At 36.0% G+C, this 12,777-nt stretch overlaps 1 protein-coding gene across 9 annotated transcripts in view; it reads left to right on the top strand.

The window, feature by feature from the left end:
• Positions 1-12,777, top strand: part of Dennd1a (DENN domain containing 1A) — a 453,328-nt gene that overhangs the window by 89,667 nt on the left and 350,884 nt on the right. For all 9 annotated transcript variants that reach the window (XM_048342185.1, XM_048342167.1, XM_048342121.1 and 6 more), the window contains one exon: positions 10,914-10,957. In XM_048342185.1, coding sequence (XP_048198142.1) covers positions 10,914-10,957 — 44 coding nt within the window. The remainder of the gene's footprint in view (positions 1-10,913; positions 10,958-12,777) is intronic.

Raw genomic sequence — 12,777 nt, 5'->3', positions numbered from 1 at the left:
TTAACAAGCCTGAAGTTTGATTGTCAAGTGAGTATGACAGAGTGAGAGGCACAAAGGAGTTAAGATATGTGTAAAGGAACAGTTCAAATATCAAAATATAAGCTGTGTAACGATGATAATGTGAACCTGAGGCCTAGGAAAGCTGCAAAAAGATTGATAGTGTATATATCCCCTTGGGCTTGAAGAAAGAGGACTATAGAGAATAGACTGGAGAGAGGAGGGAAGTCAGGGCTTGGGACTGCCTAGCTACTTAATTGTTAAAGACTTCCCCTCCCCTTCTCTTTCCTTCCCTCTCCCCTCCCCTTCTTTTTCTTCTCCTCTCCTACCATTGCACATTTTTTCTAGAACATGATTCTTGGTCTTTAATTTTTGAAAAAGAGCAGTTAGATTGAATGTTGAGTCATGTAATTGTTGGCCACATTTATATGTCACAATACGTAAGCAAAGCTTTTGAAAGGCTCTGCTATGGAGAGTAGGAAGGGGAGAAAGATGAACACATGAAGTTTAGAGGGCAAATGAATTGCTACATTGGTTAGACTTGGAGGTGAATAATTAAGAAATAGAGATTGGATGGGTTTGTTCATAATGCTTAGGCTAAGAATTCTAGACAGTTAACAATAGGTTTACAACATAAAGTTGTTGAAGTATAGGGACAATAGTATAGTTTCTCAAAAAATTATAATGTAGAATTACCATATGATCCAACAATTCTGCTAGTGGGCATATACCCAAAAGAAGTAAAAACAGGGAGTTGTCAGATACTTGTATGCACATATTTATAGCATTATATTATTATAATATTACATTATCATGTTACACACATAATAAGCAAAAGGTAAAAGCTAATCCCAGTGTTCATTGATGGGATAATGCATAAAGAATGTACTATATGCATATCATGGGCTCTTCTTCAGCTTTAAGAAGGAAAGAAGTTCAGTGTATGCTACAACATGGAAGAACCTTGAAGACATTTATGCCAAGTAAAATAACCCAGTCACAATTGGACAAATACTGTATGATGACACTTACATGAAGTTCCTAGAGAGGTCAAATTAATAAAGACAAAGTAGAATGGGAAGAGGGTGGTGTTCAGTAGATTTCAGAGTTCCAGATAAAAAGTTCTGGAAAGGGGCTAGGAATATGGGTTAGTGGTAGAGTGCTTGCCTAGCACACACGAAGCCCTGGGTTTCAATTCCTCAGCACCACATAACTAGAAAAAGCCCGAAGTGGCTCTGTGACTCAAGTGGTAGAGTGCTAGCCTTGAGCAAAAAGAAGCCAGGGACAGTGCTCAGACTCTGAGTTCAAGCCCCAAGACTGGCAAAACAAACAAACAAAAAGTTCCATAGAGAGATGATGGTGACTTGTGGTAGGTACAACAGTTGGATGCACTTACAGCAATAGCAATACACACTTAAACATAGCAAAAATAGCAAATTTTAGTGACATATATATTTTATCACTATAAAAAGTAGTATGGGTTACATGCATTGCTTCTCTGATGGGAGAGAAAGGGGCAGGCCTTAGTGTTCCTAGGAGAAAGGAGAATTGTAGTTTGAGAAAATCTTGTGGACAGGCATGGTGTTTTGGGAAACACTTGCAGGAATGTCAGTTTTCATCCACCCTCTGTGCACTAATTTGGTCCCAGCATTAGAGTTGTCAGTTTGATGCAGAGGTACTTCAAAACACATTTTCTTAAGTAGGAAAACATTTTTGCTTTGTTCTCATTTACTGTTTAGCAAATCATTTCTTCATAGACGATACAAAGATAATCTCTGCCCTTCAAAGTTATTCTAAGTTTTCAATATGAATTTATCTTTTGAATATTGTATTTGCTAGTTGAATTGGGTACTACTTTGGAGTCATTGTATTTATATCCTAAACTTGGCAGAGAAGTTTAAATAGAGGAATTGGAAAGCTCTCGTTCATAATCTGCTAAGGCCTGTTTCTTGACAACATGTTTTAGTTATTTGTCCAGATGTATTCTTATTGTTGAGTCACAATAATGACTAGAAGACAGATCAACAGGAGGACATAAATAAATAAAGCCAAAGAAGAAAGCCAATGTTGGATTCTTTGGCGTTGGATAGATCTAGGCTGAATCCCAGCTCTGTTACTTAACTATAAATTTGCCCTTAGTGAGCCTTACTTTTCTTATTTATACAATCAGGATACATTTCCTTACTAGGCAGGGTTGTTATGATTCAATAAGGTAAATTAAACCACCTATATCACTGACTGTATGCCTAGGCATTCAGTAAGTGATAGATGTAGTAGTATGATTGTTACCACAAAAATGTCTAGTAGACTTCTATTTTTGAAAACTTGTCTATAAACTGAGAAAGCAAAGAAATTAGCAGCAAGGTCCTTCATTTTGTACAGATTCACCTCAGGGTTTCTGGAAATCTGGAGAGTCTCTAGTGCATTTGATGTTTACACATCATTAGCAAACAGATGCCCAGAAGCAAATAAACGGTAGCTTAAGGATTTGAAACCACTGACAATGTAGAGAAAATCGGTTTCTGATGAAGTTATAACATTTCTAAGTAAGTAAGAGAAGGTAATAGGACATTTAATTGGGTTTATAAAGGTTTATTTCAGGAACACCCATATTTCCAATTTGAGGCACACCTGAATGTCTGCAGCCATCTAATTTATAGTGTTTGCTTATTTCTCCATTGGGGCTAACCTTACCACAACAGCTAATGTTTATGGTGTTCTTGTTACAGGCCAATATGATCTTTAGGAAGCCTATAGTATTTAATGGCTTGTTTTCAATGTTTTGAAATTAGCCTTTTATCTACTTGGGGAGACAAGGAATTTAATGAGTTACACTGTTCTGTTCTGCACTAAATATTTGTTGGGTATTTATAACAGACTAGATGCTTTTTAGGAGACAACACTAAATAAAATAAGGGACCTAAACAGAAAACCAAATAAAAACAAAGAAACATGAACTGTGAGATCTGACCTCAGAATACCTCCTGTCATGTATGTATTGTTTGGAAGGGGAGTGTAGTATCATGGAATGAGCTGTGGTCTATGGTAGGGTCCTTTTTCTTCCACTTCTTCCTGGAAACCTTAGCTGTTCTTCTCTGATGAGGCTAATCCCTAGCATAGAATTTAGGAAGCCCCATGGTAACTACTTGTATAATTCTCTGTGTTTTTCAATTAGACTGTAAGCTCCTGGAGGGAAGAGAGCTACGGCTTATTCACCAATGGGGCCGCCCACCTCAGAGTACTTGTGTCACAAATGAATACTATTTTTCTAATTTTAGATCAGCTAGGAAAGAAAAGGAAAAATCCGAGACAAACTTATTATTTTCATTATGACAAAACTGGTATGATACTCCTAACCTCCTGGAGGTAAAATCAGGAACTTGTATAAAAGTACCTGTCACAGTATTGGCACCTAGTGAGCATTCCATTGGTAGTTTTATATTTGCATAAATAACTATTACCTCTTTTTGCCAAATTTGATAGATGTAATGTATTGATGTCTAAAGACTATATGAAAATGGTGGGGAGGGTGGCTCTAACTTATAATACCGGTGGTTTGACAGCTTAGGCATGAAAGTTTTCAAGACTTGATCTCAGCCAATAAGTGGGTGAAACACACTCAGCTGTGGGGGAAACATAATGTCTGGGCACAATGGTTGGTGCCTGCTTGTTATCCTCAGTGACATGAGGAAGAACAAGTGGGAGGATTGTAATTCAGACCAGCCTAGGCATTCAGTGAAACCCTTCTTTGGAAATAACCAAGCCAATAAGGGGCTGGAGTGGTAGATCACCTGCTTAGCAGGCATGAGACCATGAATTCAACCCCTAGTACTGCCAAAAAATAATTTAAAAAAACTTTATGCAGGATTGCTACCTTTGTAATACATGTATTTCTTGGTATAAAAATGTGACAAAAAACCCCACAAAACTATGGGAAGCCAGGCACTGGTGGCTCACCCCGATAAAGCCTACCTACTACTCAGGAGGATGAGATCTGAGGATCGCAGTTTGAAACCAGCCCAGGCAGAAAAGTTCTTGTGAGACTCTTATCTCCAATTAACCACTCAAAAACTGGAAATGGCGTTGTGGCTCAAGTGGTAGAACACTCCCCTTGAGCACAAAGAGGCTCATAGACAGTGCCTTGACCCTGAGCTTTAAAGCCCTACAACTAACAACAACACAAGCTATAGGATAGGGCTTTGAGGTATAGCTCAATGGTATAACACTTGCCTAGCATGCATGAGGGCCTGGGTTCAATTCCCAGGACAATAAGCATATAAACAAAACTTCCAAACAAAAAAGATATGATAAAATACATGAAGCCTGAGATTTTTGCCCTCCCCCCAAAAAAGGTGACTTTCGTCTAAATGTGTTACCCATTAATTTGATGGGTTTTAAGAATTAGTTCCAAAAGATGAAACAATTGAAAAAAACCCCTAAATATGTAAATTTAAATAATAAAGTGGGAAACTAAGATGTAGTTGAGAAGAAAGTGTAAGTGAACATACCCTTTTGAATTCCTCCCCAACCCAGCACACTTTTCCTTCTTTTCCATTTTAAAGCTCTTTTGGAGTTTTACTTATTTTGATTTGGGGGTAAATTGGGCATAAATTAGATTAAGGATCAGATTTATATTTCTTTATGTGGTGAAGTAAGGAAAAATATGGAAATGCCAGTAAGTACTGGCATGTTTTGGTTACAAATCTATCAGCCTTCTCCAAAAGGAAAGATGAAACTCTCTAGATTTTACTATATTATGTCAATAGACTCATTATTTGTACAGCAAATGTATTTAGGACTTGTTGATTCATTTAATTGGTAACTGTACTACATTCATAACTCCAGCAACAGGAAACAATAGGTCAGTGTCTGCTGTTTATGCATAAATAGCCACAGCAGAGCAGGATATGTCAGAAAGGCAGAGTATGCTAGTCTGAGAAGGAATTGGGCATGTGACTTTCCATTGCTTCCCATACTGAGGTGGGTATTGCTCTTGTTCCTTAAATAATTCAATTTGTGTTTTTTTTACATATATAGATGGTTACCTCTTTCTGTGATCAGGCTGCCTGCTGTGAAATAATAATTGCATTTTTAGTTTCCGCTATTGAGGAAAACACTAGAATGCAATAATGATTTAAAATTGAGATGACTCAGTGTGTTTGTGTCTTTAGTCTTCAGACTAAAGTTTCAGAGTAAAAAGTTAATACATGAAATTGATTTTTAAAAAAGTAACATTCTGTTTTTGTACATGGAGACCAAATATGGTACTTTGAAATTTTTTTAATAGTTGAGATACCTTTGACATTTTAGGGTCAAATTTGCATTTTTGAATTAGTAATTAAAAAGTAATTTTTACTTTTAAAGAAAAGACAAACCTTTTTGTCAAGAAAAAGGAAATCATGGTGATATTTTAACTAAGAACATTTAAAACATTGCTTTAAAATGTTATTTTTAATAACTAAAATTTAAGTATAAAAGGAATACTTTGTCATATAATTGTGTTCAATTAAAATGCTGAACGAATGATTCAGATATTTTACAATATAAAGTGAAGTGAATTCTTGCAGCTTTAATGGTTTTTATAGGCCATGTCTTTGAAGCTCTTTATTTGTTGCAGTCCAGTTTGTAATCTTGGGAAACTTTAAGTCTGCATTATACTTTTCTCCTTGACCGTTAAAAGAAAGTTTATTTCTAAGTGTGTTTTGGAAAAGATTGAGCTGGTACTCAAAAGAGTGGTACAATTCCTTAGACTATTTTCTGAGGCTGCATTTTTTTTTTAATTTTTTTTTTTTTTTTTTTTTTTTTTTTGGTCAGTCCTGGGGCTTGGACTCAGGGCCTGAGCACTGTCCCTGGCTTCTTTTTGCTCAAGGCTAGCACTCTGCCACTTGAGCCACAGCGCCACTTCTGGCCATTTTCTGTATATGTGGTGCTGGGGAATCGAACCCAGGGCCTCATGTATATGAGGCAGGCACTCTTGCCACTAGGCCATATCCCCAGCCCCCTGAGGCTGCATTTTTGATGTATGGAGTTGGAAAACGGCACTAGGGACAAAACACTGGAATAGTGGACTGTTGGCCTGTTTGCAGGATATTCCCATCTTCTCATCTGGAAAATTAAATCTCATTACAGCTTGGATTAACATTTATGGTTGGGGGAGAGGAAGTTAGGATCTTAAATTCCATGAAATTGAACAATGAGATTATATCATTTATGGTTAACATTCAAGCCTTTCTTTTCAAAAGGCAGAATTTTATTATTTCATGCTAAGAAGGTGTTTAATGTTTTGTCTTTCACTGACTGAAGTATCCTAGAGATAATGATTGGATACAATTCAGTAGGCATTAAATATAATGTTTTCTATCTTGATACCTAGAATGTTAAAAGTGAAAGCAAAGTCTGGTTTTGACTGCTCCCTTTGCAGCTTCTCCTAAATTTCCAAAGATGTCCACTTGTAGATAGATGTTACACAAAATGAAGTCAGTATGTTTTTCAATAATCAATTGAAAAATAAGTCATGCTTTAACTCTTCAAATGGTTTCATAGGTATGACAGAGGGAAACAAGGAAGTTTGGTATGGAGTAAGAGAAAGGGAGGGAGGGAGGGAGGGAGGGAGGGAGAGAGAGAGAGTGAGAGAGAGAGAGAGAATATGTGTGTATACACATACAAGTTACCAGTGTGCAAATGAGCTCTCATATATAACCACAATACTTTTATGAATTATTTTGTATTTCTTTTGTAAAAGACCTGTCTACCAGGTTTTCTAGGAACTTTAAGCCTAAGGCAGAACTCAAGGATTTGGAGCCTGTGTAAAATAATTTATAGTACCTTTCCAGTAAGTCTTGCCCAAATTCTTATTCTATTAATTAAACATCCTGTGGCAATCTGGTATATCATATTAAAGATTTTAAAGTATGTGCAGTAGAAAACTAGGAAACATTCACTAGTGAGATTGAAGAAAAGTAAGACCTGCTTGTTCTGGAAATCAGTTTTTTCCTGCTGTTGAGACATAGCCCTTTGGGTATGGACATGTTTGCTGAAAGAGATTGTGCTGTGGGAGTCCAGCACAGTGAAATGTCTGTTTTAAATGTGGTGATGCTCTTATGGCCTTCTAGAGAGGTGGTACACATTTTCTGTGGAGGCAGCCTTGTAGATAGATGGCACAGTGCTGGGAGAAGTTGGTGGCTCACCACATTGACAGAACGTGAAACCTTGTTAAGAACCAACTGCTCGATTAAGGCCTGCTCATTTAAAAGATATGTGGACTCTATTCGATGGTAAATGTAGTTGACAAGGTATGTTAGATACAATATTTTGAAAAGTATTTTCCTGGAAAAGGATGAAATTCATTAAGTCTGTAAGAAACTAGTGCTTGGATCTGGAGAAAGTTGATAAAGAAAAGATGACTCTGTTAGTCTTTCTTTGGTTTTTCTTTTGGTGGTGTTACTGGGGCTTGAACTCAGAACCTGAGTACTGTCCCTGGGCTTCTTTTGCTCAAGGCACTTCAGCTGGGGTGGTTTAGTGGAGATAAAAGTGTCTCACAGATTTTTCTGCATGGCCTGGCTTTGAACTGTGATCCTCAGATCTGAGCCTACTGAATAGCTAGGATTATAGATAGGTATGAACCACCAGCTCCCAATTTATATTCTTGACTTTTTTTTTTTGTTGTTAGAGACAATTCTTGGGGGAAATGGTGACAAATGTTAATAACTGTTTTTACTGTCAATTGTCTAAATAAATGTTTGGGTTACTTTTCTCCATGCTTGTACTTTGAGCTGTAGATTTTCATGTTATAAGCTAGCTGTTGGGTGACACTGCACCTGGTGGTAAGTATATGAATGTGAGAAGGTGTTTTGGAACATTAGCAATTATAGCGTTGGATGATGGATAAAGAAATAGATATATAAATACTAGACTGATGCAGTTTTCCAGTATATGTTATTTTCCATATAAAGATATAGAACATTTCATAAAATGTTCCCAGACCATTTAAAACTCAAAGAAATGCAGCTGACGCAATGAAATACATAGAGTACTTGTAAAAACATACAGACACACAAGTGGATTGCTGCCAGACAGAAAATTTAAAGGCGGTTTGCTTAACTGCAGGGTGCTAGGTTTTGTACATGTGCCATGTTGAAACTGTTAGTAGGGCGGGTGTTGTGTTGCTTGAGAAAAGCAGATTGTCTTTGGACCTTTTTAACTCAGATATTTCTAATGTCGATATTTTGGTGACATTGTGGCATAGAGATCAATTTAATGTGAAAAAAATGATTTCATTCTCTAGTACAAAAGAAAATTCAAATAAATTGTTGGCAGTTTATTTTTACAAAATGGCTTTTCTTAGTTTTATTAAAATCTGGCTGAATCTTTGAGCTAATTGAGTAGAACTTGATAATTTAGACTGGTTTAAAAACATTTATGTTTTCTTTTAAAAAGATAAATGAAGTTTACTTTTTGGTTTACAGAAAAGACTTAAAACTGAAAAATTTAAACTTAAATTTTTTTTTGCTTGAGTTGTGGTAAATAGTATGTGAATTATTTTGGAGCATTCTGTTCAAATGTGGGCTCTACCTTTAGGGATGGTCTTGGGAATTTTGATGTTGCTTTCCATCAAGACTTTGTTTAGGATAGTATGATTGGGATGGCCTTCTTTGTTGACATGTCAGGGTCATCTTTACCTTCATTGTAGATTGTTCTTTTTGTTTTGTTTTCAGTTGTACTATATTGTGTACCTGAAAATTGTGTTTTATAGTGAAGAGTTTCTTATGATTTTTTATTATAAGACTTTTAAAGAAATTTAAGAATTTTTTTTCACTTATGAGCAAACACTTTACTTTTTAAAAATTGAACAATATGCCATACACTGTGATGTCTGATGTTTGTCTCTTTATAACATAGTGATAGAAAAAGTCTTTATTATCTCTATTGATATTTGTGGTTCTGAAAAAGCATAAACTACTACAAGGAGGACATGATATTAAAGATTAATATTGGAGTCATATCTGTATGAACTTTTCTAGCTGAAGAGTGCTACATGACGATTGGAAGAAAAAGAATAAGCAACACATAATTTTACGGTTTTCAGCTTGTCAGTAGTTTAGAGTTTGGATCAAATTTTAAGTATTTAGGTATGCTTGAGGACTTACAGCCATTGAATTTTTTTTTTTTTTTTTAAGGTCCTTCTCTTTTCTTTCCATGGTTCACTTGGATGTTGGTTAAGCATCCTGATAGCTAATTCTTCCTTGGTGGCCTAGTACAAATTGACCGTTCCTAATCTGGAAACTGAAATAATAGACTACAGAATTTTGGATTAGGAATGATCAACCAGTGAAGACTATGCAAATATTTTTTAATGCGTCTTTCTGGTCCCCAGTAATTTGGACTTTTCTTGCTGGTTTCAATACCTTTGACCTCCTGTCTCAGGAAAGCCAACTCCTTGTGTGATTTTAGCTGTTCAGGCCAAAGACAGGCAACTGGTTCTTCATCTGGCCCACTGAGTGGCTTTGAAAGGTGTTACAGGAGACATTATTCTAGAATTCTGCTACTCACCATGTAGACACATCATTTGTCCCTTCTTAGTAGTTCAAGATGAAGGTAAAGAGAGAAATGATCTCTGCTTTTAAAGCCAAATAGAAGGTAGCTCAAGTGCCAAAGTAGTCTGCATATAAATTTCAACTCTTACACTCATCATATTGGTAAGCACTACTTTTGGTGTGACTTTTTGAATAGTTCTACTTTTGGTATTCATATTTCTGCTTTTGTTGTTTATCTTGGGTTTAATATCAGTTGGCTTTAATGGTTTCAAAACTGGTATTTCTAGAATTTAAATATTGTAAGCAGATAGACCTTTCATTTTTTTCTTCTTGCTTTGTCACTATAGAAAATTAACTGTATCTCTCTGGATTGGTGTTTTAGTGTGGTTTGTAAAGATAGGGAAAGTGAGTAGTATATAATGTGAAGTCATTGTTGAAAGGGGAGACCTTCAGATGCTGCATTTTCCCATATACTTTTTGCATTGATACCTGATTTCCCACATAGAAATTATTCTGATTACTCCCCTTTATGGTTCTAGAGTACCAAGTCTTTTTCTTATTAGGAAAGATTGTTTCCCTAATCAATAGTAAATGGAGGGCTAATAGCTTTTAATTAGTACACTTCTATATTGACTTACAGACATGGTGTTGGATTATCTTGCAATTATGATTTAAGAATCCAGTGACCCATTTAGTGATTTTACTCTAAATAGATTTTCAAGTAGTGTTTTTTCCTAGGAAAATTTAGCGTTTCTTAGCATGTCTATATTAGATATAATATCATTGAAAAATAATATTTGTTTTTGCCAATAGTAAAAAGTGTCTAGCCAAAAGTCTTGGTTCTGTATTGAAGAAAATATCTAAATTTAGCTGTATTTTCATGAGTTCATAAGCACTTGGGAAAGAATATATTTTATTTTTAAAAGTGCAGAGTTTTGCCTTTGTTCCTTGAAAGAATTCTTCTCCCCCTCTCCCTTTCTCCCTAGTCTGAAACTGATGCTTAAGGTTTATCAAGGCAATATCTGTAACGATGTAAAGGAGATTGCTGATTAGTGAAGAAAAGTCAAGCAGGTTTAACTCATTTTCTCTGGGAAAAAATATATTGAGGACAATTTGCAGTTGGCAAGATTTTTGCAGTAGGTAATAGTCTAAAGTTAACAGTAGCATCAGGTCTTTAAAATTTTTCTTTTTTATATTTCTGGAGGAGGGTAATGGGAGTGTCTTGCCGAGCCCTTCCTTGTGCTCATCAGCATAGCAGCCTCAGCTGCCCCCCTTGGATCCCCTGCCAGGGCTGCTATCATCTTCTGATCAAATATTAATGTGTGATCCTCTGCTTGCTCACTAATCCAAAGCCAATTAATATTATCTGTCAATTATTTACAGATCCTGAGGTGCAGAGGCAATTCCCGGAGGACTACAGTGACCAGGTTTGGAATGCGTAATTAATTTTTTACATGACAAAATTTATTTCAGAGTTGTTCAACATATTATTACTGTTCTTTTTACTGAAAGAGATAAATGCAATTTTAGAAAGGAATAGAAGCAGTAATTAGGAGCCAAAGACAAAAAGTAAAACATAGAGAAGTAGGATAGAAAACATTAGTGCTACGTTTGGGAGTTTCCTTCAGGGAGAAGATGTACCAAAACTAAGCAAGAAAACCTACCACAAATACCACTTTTTACATTGAGCTGTGTTGTCAACTGCAGTTCATTAGGCAATCCATGAACTTTCCCTCTATTCTCCAATGCTGTTTAAGCAGTCAAGAAGCTGTATAACCTCAAATGGAGGAAGTCTGTATCATTTCCTACAATTGAAATAGATGATAAAACTACCTGTTACCATAGTACTAGAAGAAAACACAGATGCAGGAAAAGTTCTTATGGTCAAGGTGGTTCCAATGATTGTAGCTAAAGTTAAGACTTGACTAGTCGATTCTACCATATCAAATTTCCACATTTTGCAGACAGAATGGGGGTGTAACGAATATTTTACTCATACAATATCACTGAAGTTCTGATGTTGCCCTACTCTTTATAATTTTTACTTCATCCAAGATTCCTTTTTTTTTGTCTTGAGATGTTTTGTCTGAAGATGTTTTATAGCTTTGTTTGATACTTTACATTTCTAGTTCAAGTATGTAATTTGGTCTATTTCTATGAGTATTTAAAAAATAAAAGTATCATTGATTACCCTTGGTGAAACAATTTTATAAAAGATTTCACATGGGAAATATTGTACACAATTAAATCATGTTTTTGAAATAGACTCATTAATTTTTTCTATTAAAAGTCCTTAAATCTTTATTAAAAGTACACTGGTGGGGCTGGGGATATGGCCTAGTGGCAAGAGTGCCTGCCTCATATACATGAGGCCCTGGGTTCGATTCCCCAGCACCACATATACAGAAAATGGCCAGAAGTGGCGCTGTGGCTCAAGTGGCAGAGTGCTAGCCTTGAGCAAAAAGAAGCCAGGGAGTCCAAGCCCCAGGACTGGCCAAAAAAAAAAAAAAAAAAAGTACACTGGTGGCTCACATCTGTAATCCTAGCTACTCAAGAGGCTGAGATCTCAGGATCATAGTTCAAAGCCAGTCCTGGGAGGAAAGTCTGTGAGATTCTTATCTCCAATTAACTGTGTCCCCCCAAAAAACAAACAGAAAAACCCCAAAAGCCAGAGTGGAACTTTGGCTCAAGTGGTACAGTACTAGCCTGGAGCAGAAACAACAACAACAAAAAGTAAAGGAAAACTGCCCAGGCTCTGAGTTCAAGTCCCAGTACTTGGGCAAACACACAAAGTCCTTAATTGAGGATAAGTATAATGGAACAGAAGTGTTTAGGCCAGTAGCTATAACACCTTTGCATTGTAGCCTGTTTACTGGTGAGCAAGGTAATCTGATATATCTTTTTGACACGGTGGTTATGATGTGACCAGGAATGTAACTGGATAAGCATTGTAATGTCATTCTTTGTAATGAGATCTTACTATACAAGAACACAAGAGAATTGGTTTGATTTGCTTTGTGTCTTATCTCAAGACTACCATAAGATTTTTTTAAAAAATTAAACATTTCCTCTCTATCCCTTGCCAAGTGGTAGATATATTGAACACATTTGAGCTCATAGATCTTAAGAAAATTACTGTTCTAAAATGTCTAGGTAAATAACCTTTGTGATCTCATGATCTGAATTACCCAGTAAAACAAAGTGTAGGAGAAAACTTAAATTAGAATAGTTACCATCTGTGTCTATT

Source organism: Perognathus longimembris, chromosome 1 (assembly GCF_023159225.1).
Source record: "Perognathus longimembris pacificus isolate PPM17 chromosome 1, ASM2315922v1, whole genome shotgun sequence".
Taxonomy (NCBI): Eukaryota; Metazoa; Chordata; class Mammalia; order Rodentia; family Heteromyidae; genus Perognathus; species Perognathus longimembris.
This window is presented reverse-complemented; position numbering and strand designations above follow the sequence as displayed.